General features: G+C 41.0%; 2 protein-coding genes across 2 annotated transcripts in view; both read left to right on the top strand.

The window, feature by feature from the left end:
- Positions 1-15,035, top strand: part of iars1 (isoleucyl-tRNA synthetase 1) — a 46,999-nt gene that overhangs the window by 10,978 nt on the left and 20,986 nt on the right. Inside the window, exons 12-18 of the mRNA XM_080025761.1 lie at positions 3,891-3,982; positions 5,037-5,135; positions 8,347-8,473; positions 10,673-10,746; positions 12,109-12,303; positions 12,620-12,706; positions 13,714-13,797. Of these exons, the coding sequence (XP_079881887.1) occupies positions 3,891-3,982; positions 5,037-5,135; positions 8,347-8,473; positions 10,673-10,746; positions 12,109-12,303; positions 12,620-12,706; positions 13,714-13,797 (758 nt within the window). The remainder of the gene's footprint in view (positions 1-3,890; positions 3,983-5,036; positions 5,136-8,346; positions 8,474-10,672; positions 10,747-12,108; positions 12,304-12,619; positions 12,707-13,713; positions 13,798-15,035) is intronic.
- LOC307249143 (vimentin) lies at positions 174-1,307 on the top strand (the record flags this gene model as incomplete). Its single annotated transcript, XM_080025779.1, has 1 exon — positions 174-1,307. One exon carries the CDS (start codon positions 174-176, stop codon positions 1,305-1,307), a length of 1,134 nt encoding a protein of 377 aa, XP_079881905.1.

The raw sequence follows: 15,035 nt of genomic DNA on the forward strand, positions 1-15,035 counted from the left end.
TGTTAAAACCAAGCGCGAGTTTCTAGGCTGTCTGAGAAATTCTTTATTGCCGCATAAAAACCTCACAGCTGATCTGAGGGAGAATCAGTTGCAACGCGGTCTACGCAAAGAGAAGTCGAGAGAGCAGCTGTTCTTCTGTTAACTGCTAAACAAACCCCAGTCTTAAACACAACATGAGGGCCGCGTCGTACTCCCAGAAGAGCCTGCAGGTCAGCGGCTCTGCCAGCAGAGTGAGGGTTCAGAGCCCCTCGCCTTCCCGTTGCCGTGGATCCTCATACGACAGCCGTGGCCGCTCGGGCGCTCGCAGCACTGCCGTCGAGCTGGGCACAGAGATACACCAGCAACATGCCAACGAGAAAGAGGAGATGCAGGAACTCAATGTCAAGTTCGCAGGATACATTGGGAAGGTCCAGGCACTAGAGCAGAGAAACGCCGACCTCACTGCTCAGCTGGCTGCACTGCAGGGCCGCTACAAGGCATCGGGAGGTATCGGGGATGAATACGAGCTCAAGTTTAAAGAAGTGCGGGAGCTGATCGAGGCCCTGACTAATGAGAAGGGGGCAGCTGATATCGAACGAGGCTACATCGAGGAAGAGGTTGAAGTGTGGAGACTTAAGCTGGACGAAGAGATGGCACTCAAAGAAGAGGCAGAGATGATCCTCCGAGAGTTTCGCCAGGACGTGGACAATGCCACACTACAGAAGGCCGAGCTGGAGAAGCGTATAGAGCAACTGGTGGCAGAGATCGAGTTCCTCAAGAAGCTGCACGATGAAGAAGTAGCCGACCTAATGAAGCAAATCGAGGACTCAAAGATCACTGCAGAGCTGGATGGCGATCGACCCGACCTGGCTGCCTATCTGCGTAACATGCGCGTAGAGATAGAAGCGGTGGCCGCCAAGAACGTACAAGAAGCCGAGAAATGGTACAAGGGCAAGTTCGACACCCTCAAGGAGCACGCGGGCAAACACGAGGATCAAATGAAGACCATGAAAGATGAGATCAGCACCTTCCACAACCAGGTGACAGATCTGCAGAACCAGATTGACGGGCACAGGGCTCGCAACTCGGCCCTGGAGCAGCAGCTGGAAGAGATGGAGATCAACCACATGGATAAGGTGGGGACCCTGGAGGGTGTCATCGCTCAGTTGGAGGCCCAGCTCTGCGAAACCAAACTGGAGATGACCAAGTATCTCCAAGACTACCAGGAACTGCTGCACATTAAGCTCAAGCTGGACGCGGAGATTGCCACCTACAGGAAGCTGCTGGAAGGCGAGGAGGTGAGGCTTGGACTTGGCAACGAATCCTAAATATCCAGAATGAGTGGGGCCGCAAGTCCGAAGCAGCCACAGGGAAGACCAGCAGAATCATCGTGGAGTAGAGAGATCAGCATTCTACTGAAAAAGGCTCTAAATCCTTCCTGCACCTTACCCATTCATTCCTTAAGTTACCCTCCAAGGGCTGGGTATTGTATGACATGTTACTAGTGCCAATTTGAGTTAGTTACTAAAATATACTTTAACTTACGTTGAGTAATGTTTTTTTTTCTACAAAAATAGAAGCAGAACAATACACTGAACATTTGATTCGATAGAAAGCAGTTTTTGTGAGGCGCTGGCATTTTGCTTGGTTCCCTGAAAAGTATTAAGGTTTTATATGATACCCGGCCCTACCTACCCACTTGTTTACCTTGCCAAACCCTCACTCTGTTATCCTAATGTATTTGCTTACAATGTCTGCTTGCTTCGGAATTCTTCCCAGTCCTTCTTACTTCCAATTTTACATAGTTATCTCAAGACAGCCAGTCCTACCACTTCACTTGCCTTTCCCTAACCAGCAATGACTTGTCGCCCCCTTCCCCAATTCCTGTTTTATGGCATCCCTCATGTCTCCTTCAGTCATACCATTTTACTTTAGTCCTTTTTCTACTACTCCCTAACCAAATTCACCTTCCAATTTTTCCTGACAAGTTTACCCGTCTTATTCCTCTTACTCCATTTCTGTGACTTGTCTTTGCTATATCTGCTCACTTTTCGCAGCCACTGCTTCTCACGATCCAACTTTAGGATCCCACCCCCGTTGCAAAACACACTATTGTCCTTCTGTAACGTGTCACATCTAAACCCCAACAAAGCAGAACACATATCACTATTGTTATGGCTGGTCTTAACAGTGCCCCTTGACTATTCCGATTGTTTTGACAAGACAAAACTATTGACTATTTACAACAATGTTGACCAACTGTTACCTAATAAAGATTGAAGTGAGTGCATGCAAAATAATGAATTGTTTGTCTTTACTTTTTTCCTGTGAGTCACCTTGTTAAGTATCCCTTAGCGTCTATATATGCCTCTTTACCTCATCCTACCCTCATTTTACATACAAAACTGGAAATGTGTTGAAAAGCAGTTCTGAGTCAGGCCCACTAAATTACAATTATTTTAGTATAATGGTTTTTGCTTTATCCTGTAAATAAATCTAAATGTGCCACAGAATAAAATGGTTTTCTGAATATAGCCTTATGTAGCTGTTTGCCACATCAATCGACTGGGTCTTGTTGTTTTTTGCTTTGGTATTTCAAATAATGACAAACAAGACATATGGCTGTTTTGCCTGATTTAATTATTCTTTGTGACAAGGCGATTCGAAAAGTCACATAAATGTGTGAGTAATCTGGTAGCATATAGCGTAACCCTTGTTTACATTCAATTGGCCAGGTGGCGGAATGTGTTTTTCCTCTCAGCGGTTTTGCAGGCAGAGATCCAATGAGTTTTCCACATCACAGGTGTACTTTCATGTTTTAATGAGCCTGGGTTACAGCATAACAAAATCTACTCCTGGCTGCGAAAGTTTCAAAACCTTCTCTCTCTACAAAGAGGTCACGACCAACAGTGTGCCAAACACCTCGCTGAAAAGTTATATTTATGAGCTTCCCGTGAATTGCACCGTGGGCATGGTTAGAGGGAGATGAAATAGTGTGTGAAAAAGGCACAGGGGCTGATTGCATATTAGATTGTTTGCCATAAACAAGGCGCTGGAAGACTAAGCAAACAATTTCTCCCCATACCTGTTCAGTGACATTAGTTATAGCTATATGAACAGATCATGACCTTGGCTGTGAAATTACCTTGGTTTTTCTTATGGGGGAAGCATAACATTGGATTTTCAAGGTGATTTCTTACCCGAAGGAGAACATTTACATAAAAAACTACCTTATGGCCAAGAAATGGTTGGAGAACTGTATTGCCTTAAATTCAGCCATAGCTGGGGAAATGCACTGCCAGTGATGCACAGTAATGTTTCCATCTTACAGTTTCCCCTTTCATGTACAAGAAAATAAATACAGTGAAAATACAAACAATTGTCCAGTTGCTAATAATATAGTAATAACTTCAACTGTAGCTATTCTCTTGCACATTACAAATACAAAGGTTGTCCCTATCTGAAGAGTTGCAAAGAATGAAATGAATGAATAAAAAGCCAAGAACTATTCAAGAAAAAAATACTGTGTAATGTGCACTGTTAAATTCTGTTTATTACCAAGAAGCATAAAACACTTTGGTGTCATCAAGAAACTTTGGTAGCACAACGGTTCATTTTTATTAATATTATGTTGAATAAATAGATGAACAATGGACAAAAATAAATAAAAGAAGAATTTTTTATCATTTCTCAATTTGCATGAATAAACTGTTCCCTGTTACAGTAAATGTTTTTTTTGCCAACCTCAATTGGTTAAACTTCTGACCTTGCACATGTCTGTCCCCAACTCACCATAATGGAAACTTAAACAACAGTGAAACACAGCATTTCAATCAGGTATTAAATTACTCTTAAAAGTAGCATTTCCTTTTTCAAATCATGTTTATTGTTTTGGGTGTTTTTTTTTATAGGACGCTGACAAGAATATCATCAAGTGGCTGAAGGAGAAGGGGCGCCTCGTCAACGCTAGCAGTTTCAAACATAGTTACCCCTTCTGCTGGAGGTAAGACATGTACACAATTAACACTGTCAAAACTAATATGTACTCTATGCCACTTAACACGGTCACATTCAATATAAGCAGCCTGTTTTAGTGGTTGAAGACATATTGTTGTAAAGTATCATAAAGTAGAGATTTGAGGTTTTTCTGTGCTAATGCCCTCCCTCCAAGGATTTTGTGTTCAATGCACAGAATCATTTCATAGAGATGATGTCATTGATGTGACACGTACATAAACCCATCAAGGCCCCACAGTGTCACATCATAACTAACAGACAGATATGCAGACCCACACATGGACACACTCAAACTTACTTTTTTAAGCAGATTAAATAACTCTCTCACTCGGAGCACCTGCAGGCTGACCTGAGCAGGATTAATTAACCCAGTGACTATGCAGAGAGCTGCTCTCTTAGCCACCAGAAGACATCTGCTGAAAGAGATGAAAATGTTACAAGGTACACCTCTGCCATGGCGGAAGAAGATAAGCTTTGAACAAAAGAAACGGTGGAACAGAATTATGATTGTATATTCTCAAGATGTAGTCTATAGCCATGTTAGCGGCTCTAGAAGGCTGTAGCTTGGCACAGTGAGCTAACTGTTAAGGTTTACATAAAGATATCAAACAGGTGTAATGTTCAAACCATGTTTACCAAATTATTTTAGCTTGTTAGCGTGCTATTATTTTCTAATAAGCACTTAACACAAAGTACAGATATACCTAAAGGTGTTAGATAAAAAAGTTATAACGAAATATTATTCATCCAGGTGGAATATGATTATTTGTGTACAATTTAATGACAATACATCAAGGGTTTTACAGACATTTCACTCAAAACCATACATTTGAACCTACCGGTGGCACTAGAGGAAATATGATGGTATCACCAAAATCATCAGGATTCTTTCCCTGGGGCTAACAAACGTCTGTACAAATTTTTATGACAATCCGACCTGTATTTATTATATACTGGCGACTTTGCCATTCCTTGAACCAATGCTGCAGTCAGTATGTTGCAACGTTATGTTTTATGTAAATAGTTTTTCTTACTTTTAGGTCGGACACGCCCCTGATCTACAAAGCTGTCCCCAGCTGGTTTGTGAGGGTTGAGCACATGGTGGAGAAGCTACTGGACAACAATGGCAAATGCTACTGGTAAGAAGCTGTTTTCTGGAACAAGTGATAACTATTTTGTTGCTCGGTGACAGGGAATATGTGGCTATGAGCATCTTGCCAAACAAATGGTCTAAAATACTTTTAGACAAAACGGTCCACAGTCACAGCCCCAAAACAATTACCGCCACGATCCTGCACAACCATAACAAGTTGTTTGTCACAGCCCCGGCCTGTCCCCGTAGGACAGCTATGTATCACTGGGCATTGTAATACATATTGGATTTAAAATGCATGTTGTTGCAAGGATTTGATTTGATTTGTCACTAAATAGGGACAAAAACCTCATCAAAGCTTGTTTTTTTTACGATACAGAACTGATGGTTTGTAGAGAACATTAGCATGATGCTAATTTAAATGGCAGAACGTGGACGAATAGTAGGCCTCGGCGTGATGGCTTTGCTAAGTGGTATTACCCCTGGTGCTCCCTGTGCTCTTTTCTGAGCCACAGTAGCTGCCTCTGGTAATGGGACTGTCAAACCGAGATGAATGACTCGCCGCTAGGAAGGTGAAGACGCACACAGAGGCCGGCACAAACACACTCACTACTTTAGAGGCTGTTCAGAGGGGTAGCAGTGTTGCACGTTATACAGGATGACCAGGTCCATTTGAAAAAAGTATTTTACATAATGTGTTTCTTTTCTTTTCCCAAGTAGAATAGAGCTGTATCTTATGATTAGTTTTATATTATCTGACAATATTTTTTTTCCCAGTATATTTTTAAGCACTAAAATGTCCTAGAAAAGGTTCTCAGAGCCCAAGCCGATGTCTTTTATCAAAATAAAAGCTTTTACCATTTCTGTGTCTGTGTGGCTGCACACTGAGGAGATGCTTTTAAGCAGCTTTTTAATTAAGCCTATTCCACCAACCCTAATTATTTTAATTTCGTTAAAGATTATTTTTTATTTTTTCCTTGATTAGACTCCATTGACAATTTTCCAAGAGCAGAAACTCAAGTACCGGTATGTCTGCCAGCGAGGGTTGCCAGCTCATCAGCATATTACAAAAGTGAAATCCTTGCAAAGTTCAGTTCCCTTTTTTATGAAGTTCATGTTAGCTGATGAGAAAAAAAAGCAATCCTTGAGAAAGCAAAGTGCCAGTTAACATAATTTCAAAGTGATTTGTTCATTTCATCTTTTTGCTCACATGCTGCGGTGGGTGTACTCCAGACTGGGTATCTATTGAGACATTTCAGACTCATTTCTCTAGACGTCTGTCTGCCCGAATAAATTAAGTTCTGAAATAATGAGTGCTAGGCTGCTCGCAAGGGAACTGGTCTATATTGAGGCTCAGGGTGCGTGAAGCTCGGTCACAGGTGCCTGATTTCTGAAAGAGAAGAGAATGTGGTTTTGATGGACTGGCCCTGAAATTACTCAAGTTGGATTAGGCAGGCAGCAGACGTCTTTTTATCTATTTTTTTTTTCTTTTGTCTGTCTCAAACCAAACATTTCTGAAACTTCTGCGTCCTTAACAGTCTTCATGAAAAACAAAAAAAAACTTCTATTTTTGAGTGTTGATTTTGTTGACCGACATAACAACTGTCAGTAATCAGTTTTATCAACTGTAGATAGCAAATGTTAGCTTGATAAGAGAGAAAAAAAAATATCTCTTTATTATGTCATATTATGCTCACTGCTTCAACAGATAGATAAATCCAATTCTTGACGGACCTGTCATCCGTCGTTACAGTTGCTAAGCCATGATTGGACGATCCCTTTTCAGGAGGAGGAGTTGAGCAAATGGCCAACAGCCCTTTTAGTTGCATGTTGTCCTTTAAAACTTTTTCCTCATCTTCCCTTCTCACTTACAATACCTTGTTTCCATCGTGCGCACGTTCATTCCCTGACCACAACCTGTGTGCCCCTGTCTCCCTGTTGTATCGTTCCCCAGCGTCTCTCACTTATAATAGAAGAAGCCTGTATATTTTAAATGGCACAAGAAGACAGCACACTCTAAATTCTACATTTAGCATGGAGCAGGAGAGGCAGGTTGATGGGTGGAAGAGTGTTCGAGGTTGGTGAGCAGCAGTGCAAAAAAAGAAAAAAAAAATCATTAAATTGATATATTAGGGGCCTAAATAGAAACGCCTCCTACAAATGGGAATTGATGAACTCGTTGCTCGGCGCGTGGATCCTGACGACGATTTATACCCACTGAACTGTCCTCCTGAGCAACACGGCACAGTGAGGGAGAGAGAGAGAGAGAGATTGTGAGATAGTGAATTAAAGCCAGAAATCGGTTGAGGCAAAATAGGAAAAGGGGAGAGCAGAACGGGGGTACAAAGGAGGAAGATGCCTCGAAGGGAACGCTAACCTTTTCAGCTCCATAAAAAGAGAGCAGTGAGTGCAGTTTATTTTTAGGGCTAAAATGAGAAAGAAGAGAAAAAAATAAGCTGGTCTGATAAAGGGATAGTAATGGACATTAAGAAAATGCTTGCTCTTGTTCAGACAAAATGCATAACACATTGAATTAAGAAGATATCCGCAGGTTTTGACAAATCTTAAAACAAAAAACATTTAATTCAGTTTCCTAAAAAAAATAACTTACATTTGTGAGGTCTTAAATATATCGTCTTGTTTGCCCTTAACAGTAATGCTGGTTACATAATGTTTTGTATTGCGAGCTGCAAAAATAAAAGTTGGATTTTTCGATAGTCAATACTCAATATTGTTTCATTAATGTAATAAATACTCCACTGTGTCTATCATAGCAGAAGCCTCAATGAATAAATAATTTTGAATTGGTTAAAGCAGTCATCCAATTTATGTTGCTTATCTGGTTGAAGGTCTCTAATTAAATAATAATTATATCATTAGAAATTATCATTGTTATATACTGGGCGGCAGTACTTAAATGTTATATAATATAATAGATAACGGGCCATATTTCCATTCTGGTTTTCTATTGCGTTTTATACTTTGGATGATACGGTGAAACAGTTTTAAATGACTTTTTCTACAGTATTTTAAAAAAGGTCTTAAAGTTGAACATGGATAACCCTGATTAAATGTGATTTATTGTGGTAAAAAGCTGTTTAATGAGTCTTAAACAGAAGTACCAGTGTCATTTCAAGCACAAGTAGAACTCCATCCTACCTGCAGACTTGATTGTGTCCCAATGGTTTTTAAATATATTTGTTTCAAAGTTTAGCTCAAAGCACAACTCGCATCATAAAATCTCTTTGTCTCCGCAGGGTTCCAGACTTTGTGCGCGAGAAGCGTTTTGGGAACTGGCTGAGAGACGCACGCGACTGGGCCGTTTCCAGGAACCGTTACTGGGGGACTCCAATCCCTCTCTGGGTCAGCGACGACTTTGAGGAGGTCAGGAAAACAAACAAGAACACACAAACACACACTTTGCCACGCTTTAATAGAACAGTTAATGCTTCCAATGCTTGTTTGTACTCCGCAGAGTTGACACAATTTGTCTTTGTCATGACCAAATACCAAGACAGTTAGTCATTTTTTCAGGGAGCGGATCCCGGCGTTGGCAGCACTCACAAAACAATCTGGGCTAAGCACGAGAGGGCGTAATTGAAAAGTTGAACTCTCAATAACTCTCAATTTTATTTACCATAGAAATTAGTTTAGGGGGAAAATGTCTTCCGTCGCTCCAGAGGAAGATTGGTCTGTGTGAGGGGTACAGAAACCAAGTTCTTCATAAATTGGCATGGGGGAAACTTTCTCGTTGACCTCGTTTTGACACTCGCATAATTTAGAGAGAGTGTGTGTGTTTGTGTGTGTGTGCGCGTGTGTGTCTTTCTGGCATGGCGGAGTGATGTGAGTGACCATGGTGTCAAATCAAAAAGTAGCGTGTCTCTGTAGTGAAGTCAAAGTCAGCTCCCCTCAGGCTCCATTACTGAATGCCTCCGTAAACTCAGATCATGAATGATTCATTAATGTAAACAGCAAACAAACAGTAACAAAAATGTGTTTGGTCTGTCTTCATGCCGGTTAGGGCAACTTCAAAGGTCCTCAAGGCAAACAGCCATGGGTGGGATGAAGGAAGACTGAGGAAATAAGGGGAGGAGGAAGTAGGGGACTGAATATATTAGCTGGCGAGGAAAATGAAGTATGAAATGAGTGGGGAGGAAAATATGAGAGGGAGCTGACAGTGGAGAAACCAGCCAAACTGCAAAATAGGGCTGCACAATATATTGAACATTTATCATTATAGGATTGTTGATATTGCGGTAAACCTGTCGCAGAGACGGTTTGAACTACAATACAATGATGGTAGCCTATTCCATGTGTCAGTCATTCATTTACAGCATGTCAATGTATTTGGCCAATCAGATAAAGCCACACTGCTTTATGCCCGTCCCCCTATATAAACGTTAGTGGCGGAGTAGGTAAAGCGCATGGATTTGTAAATATAGCTCTGGGATTACGTGTTAGCGAACTGGGACTAACATTAAGACCAGCACGTTTGTATCACCACACACTAATGATGCCAACATCTGGCCTAGGGTCAATAATATAGCATAGGATACTTACTGTCTGGGGTCTATGTTGGCAGTGAACTCAAAGCAGAAAACATTACAATAGTATATTTAGGAATTTGTATAGTTATTGCATATCATACCATCATCGCAATATCCAACATTATCGCATATTGCATGTTCTCCTGATTTTGTGCAGCCAAAGGTCAATTGTTCCTCCGATTATTTTGGATGTTGCTGAACCTGGCAGACTTTGTGAAGTCGACTGAACTGAATAGAGATGTCAGAATTGGGTTGTTTGAGTGTTTGAAGAAGGAAGTGTTGGTCCCCTGGCTGAAAGAGGGACAGCCAACGACCTGCTTGCTGGAAATAGCAATATGACTGTTTCCAGAGCACTCGCGTACCCCTCAGATGCAATTTACACACCCAAAACTCAAGCTGTGTGCGCGTGTGTGTAGCTGTACAAATTCCATCTCTCTGTGTCTCTTTTTGTTCTATCTCTCTCTATTCAATTTTATTTCTGGATGTGTTTCTGTCTTATTTTATACCTGACTGTAGTATCTCTGTGTATTTGGGTCATGTTACCTGCTGCTTTGGTAAAACTAGAGCAGAGTCTACAGTTAAGTCTCCGAGGAGACCCGATAACACACTTAACAATAATTGTCTAAGGTAAAGTTACTCAAACATTGTGTCGAAGAAGGCCTACTTTAAAGTTGTGTTGGGTTGTAATTATTTAATGTAAATACATCAAACCTAAACAAACAAAAACACAATTACATGATAAATCTCTTTATCATATCGGCATTCGGCAATGATAGTTCATGTCCTTATCAGGAAAATTGTTATGGTGTATGCTGTTGTGTGATATTGCCCACTCAAGCTGGTGTGTGTGTGTGTGTGTGTGTGTGTGTGTGTGTGTGTGTGTGTGTGTGTGTGTGTGTGTGTGTGTGTGTGTGTGTGTGTGTGTGTGTGTGTGTGTGTGTGTGTGTGTGTGTGTGTGTGTGTGTGTGTGTGTGTGTGTGTGTGTGTGTGTGTGTGTGTGTGTGTGTGTGTGTGTGTGTGTGTTCTTGTTTGTCAGGTGGTGTGTATCGGGTCCATTGCTGAATTGGAGGAACTGACTGGAGTCAAAGTAACTGATCTGCATCGGGAAAGGTGAGTCACTGATCATAAGTGGAGTTTCTGTTGTAAGGTTTAGGGTTCCTGTGTAGGTCTGAAAGACTTGGAAAAGTATTGAACTCCTGTAGCTGGCAAGCCATACTCTAACATGGTAGTGCCAGCTCACTATTGCTCTCCAAGCCAGCTGTCTTGCTAGCCTAGTTGCTACTGGAAAATAAGCGTGGGCAATACCTTATAAGTCAGCACTTTCAAGAAGTTCACCAAAGTTTTACTTTAAATGAAAGATTCATGTAGATTTTCTAAGCCAATCATTTAATTTCCCTACAGCTTGTTTGCTGGTGTGACCAAACCTTTCCTAGAATGACCTAACCAACTGGGACATATCTTGAATAAATACAAAAGATGTGCAAGTCTTTAACAACTAAAAGGACGGTCTGTCATCAGTTCACATTATGTGTGAAGTGGCCGGTTCCCAGAGATAATGGCTCTGCCCACATTGTAGGAAGAAGAACATTTTACGCAGCAAAAAAATGTCAAATTAAACTACTCAGAAGGTGCTCAGCTGTGCACTTCAATTTTGGAAAACTCTACTTTCTTCAATAAGCCCAGGAGCACAGCTCTTGGGAGAAGTAGAGTGCTGCAGCAGAGCAGCTTTAGTGTCTAATAGCAGATTACCAAAGGTGTAATTTGCATTTTATAGGCCTAAATGCTGATAAATTCTTGAAATGTTGTAGAAGGGGGGAAAAAGTGTCCTTTGCATAATGAAGCTTGTGTGGCTCCATAATAGTGATGCTTTGTTGTTGTGGTTGTATAGCTTTGTTTAATTATCCAGAATGCAAATTTATTTATTTTAAATGTGTTTTTTTAGGTGTTTTCAACTTTATTTGACTGTTGAATAGTTGCAAAGTGGAAATAGGGAGAGAGAGAGGGGGATGACATGCATCTACATTTAGATAGGCACCTCACACAGCCCTTTGTAACTACTGCATAACCACAGTTCATCTGTTTTCTTCAGTTGAAGCAACTTTACTGAAGAAAACAATGATTTTGTTCATGGTCTGACCTGGAAGTGGGTGGGCACAGGGAGTAAATTAATCTATATCCTTGAAGCATAAAGCAATAAACCCATTCTGTTCTAGTGGGTGTCAGCACAACATAAGCACCACTGATCTTTCCTTGTTCCCAGCAGTGAAAGATAATAAAAATCCTTGTTGTGGACTGCAGCCAAGAAACCCTATAGAACTGCGGATCCACATAGTGTATTCAGATGATTTAAAAGTTCCTCGTAGCAATAATAGAATCTATATAAAACAGCAAAGGCGAACTGTTCAAAGTGTTGTTGCCGCTATTTGTCTTAACAATTCTACCTCCTTCCGTCCACATTTTGTCTTCCCCCAGCATTGACCACCTGACAATCCCGTCACGGTGTGGTAAGGGTGTGCTGCGGAGGATCACGGAGGTGTTTGACTGCTGGTTTGAGAGTGGCAGCATGCCCTACGCCCAGATGCACTACCCCTTCGAACACAAGAAGGAGTTTGAGGACACTTTCCCTGCAGACTTCATCGCAGAGGGCATTGACCAGACCAGGGGATGGTAAGCTGTGGATGAATGGATGGATGGAAAGAGGTCGACAGATGAGGAATAGTGACATAGAGAGATAAGCTCTGCTGAGTTGATATACAAGAACAGGGCAGGAATGGCTGGATGGACAATTAAAGTCAGGAAGAAAAGTGTGAGAAGTTCTAGTTTTGAATTGAAAGTATTGAGTATCATAGATATCAATAGAAATTGTTTTTATAGATTAAATGAGTACATTTGTTTTCTCAATTCTACCACTGAGAGAGAATTCATTTGTAAGTCTTGCTTGTCACCTTGACCTTGTGTGCTGACCTTTTCTGTCCTGCAATAGGTTCTACACCCTGCTGGTGCTCTCCACAGCGCTGTTTGGCAAACCGCCCTTCAAGAATGTCATTGTGAATGGATTGGTGCTCGCTAGGTGAGAAAATATGTATTAGTAAAGCCTTTTCAATGTCCTTTAATTTGCAAATAGGTTCATTTTCATTAGATATTCTGGAGTTATCTGTTTTATTTTTGTCCAGAACATTCTGTGATTAGATCAGAACCAAACATGTTTGTGAATTTCTTGCATTGTCAGCATCAGTCAGCCCCCAAGCCCATTTATTGTTACTGTACAGAAATTTTCGAAATAATGTTTAACAAAATAACAAAAGGCTTAATAGTTTCCTAAAACAGCAGGGCACTGTAGGTCTTAATGCATAAATGGAGTCATTGTTGAATTAGTTTGGGATTTTGTATTTGGTGCACTAGAGAGTTTATGGCTGCAGGGAGGTTTATGTGCCAATGTTACACAGTAATAAAGGAACAGGCCTGCCAGTGCAACAGTGTGGCTCACTGATGTGTTAAATAGCTTTTGGAAATCAATGGATTTGGACATCTAGAGCTATAAGCTACTGTATATCAGGCACAGGTATTATCTGTGTAGACAAAGCCGGATATTCAGTACAGTAGCGGGATCCATTTGGGATTTTCCTTTTAATGGGATTTGTTCACAGAAGGTAAAATAGGTGATATTGTCAACCTTATCCTTTCAGTCAATTTCAAACACATTATATAAGCTATTTACTGCTGTGTGTACATGTATATCTGTCTGCCACCTAATCCATTATTTTTCCTCCTCTTATCTACTGTTCTTTTATCATTATATTTCTTCACCTGCCCGTTTAAATCCTAGTTTTTCTGCTTAGTTCATCCCTGACGTGTTATGTGTGCTGTAAAATTTGGCCCTTAGAGCTTTTCTACAGTAAGACAACTTGTCCTGCGCCCCAGGGTCTAAATGCAGCACTGTCCTCACAGGCCTGCTGACCTGGAAAGACTTGACTAAATTGAATACCAAGTGCATGGTGTCTAACATGGCCTGTCGTGCGTGCATGTATATACTGTATGTGTATGTGCATTAACGCTTTGCCTGTCCTATTCCTGCAGCGATGGACAGAAGATGAGCAAGCGCAAGAAGAACTACCCAGATCCAGGACTGATAGTGAAGAGCTACGGAGCGGATGCCCTCAGGTCAGCTCTCTGCTTGAATGTAAACGTGTGTGTGTGTGTGTGTGTGTGTGTGTGTGTGTGTCTCCGTGTCTGTGTGTGTGTCTCCGTGTCTGTGTGTGTGTCTCCGTGTCTATGTGTGTGTCTGTCTGTCTGTCTGTGTGTGTGTGTGTGTGTGTGTGTGTGTGTGTGTGTGTGTGTGTGTGATGCATGAATGTATGTGTGCCTGGTGGCAGGATGCTGTGTATAAACCTACCTTATGTTATTAGCAGGCATGGTTTTTAAGGGTTTGAATTACTATCCAGCTTAGCTAGGCCCCTTCTTAGTATACATACACTCACATATACTCTTCATACACATGTCATGCATACATTCATTGTTACCCCTCATGTATTCACTCCTTTGCCCTGAGCAGTGAAAGTTCCATGGCCATATGGCCTTATAAATAAAGCACTATGCAGTCCCACCATATGCTCACATATACACTGATGATGAGTGAACTGCTGATGTAAAGAGAGGAGGGCGATGGCCTGTTCCTTTATTAAGGCTTCTATTTACAATAACATGTCAGCTTTATGCTTTTAAACTTAACTCGCAGTATAGCCACCAAAGAACATACTTTTATTTTGTTTAACTCACACTAGATAAACTAAAAGCAGTGATAGACTGAGGTACAGACTAAGGATTTGTTCTTCAATTTTACTAATTACATTTAAAATAATTTTTTTTAATGTGTATATTTTGTGTCAAACCGGGTAAAGTGACAAGTTAGTTTCAAGGTGCCAACATTTTGACCGGCTAATGGTTCTGGGTGTTGTGCATTTGATAACAAATGTATCTTAGAGTTTCTGCTATTAAAATTGCTTATGGCCTATTGCATGAAGTTGCATCATGTTATCTTCCAGAATCATCAGCAAAACCTTTGTAACCAGTCTGCGCTGTGTGCTGAAGCCTGCCACAGACTATTATGGTGATGTGGATTATTAAGAATTTCTGCCATTGTCATATCAACGCTGTGTTGATTTCTTTTTAATGAAGAGAAGGGATTAATTTGCACTGATATGTTTTGGTAAAATTCGATTTTGGTCCAACAATTTGCGGAGGACACATTCAGGGTGACATTTAGCCTAATTGGTAAAGCTAATCCAATCAGGATACGTTTGTCAGCTGAATAGCTTTGAAAAATACATCTTGCTCCACAGTCCACAGTGTTCCTTTAATTGTGGACAAGAATTGTTAGTTATTGAAATATACCCGACTGA

Source organism: Ammodytes marinus (genome assembly GCF_949987685.1).
Source record: "Ammodytes marinus genome assembly, chromosome: 4".
Lineage (NCBI taxonomy): Eukaryota > Metazoa > Chordata > Actinopteri > Uranoscopiformes > Ammodytidae > Ammodytes > Ammodytes marinus.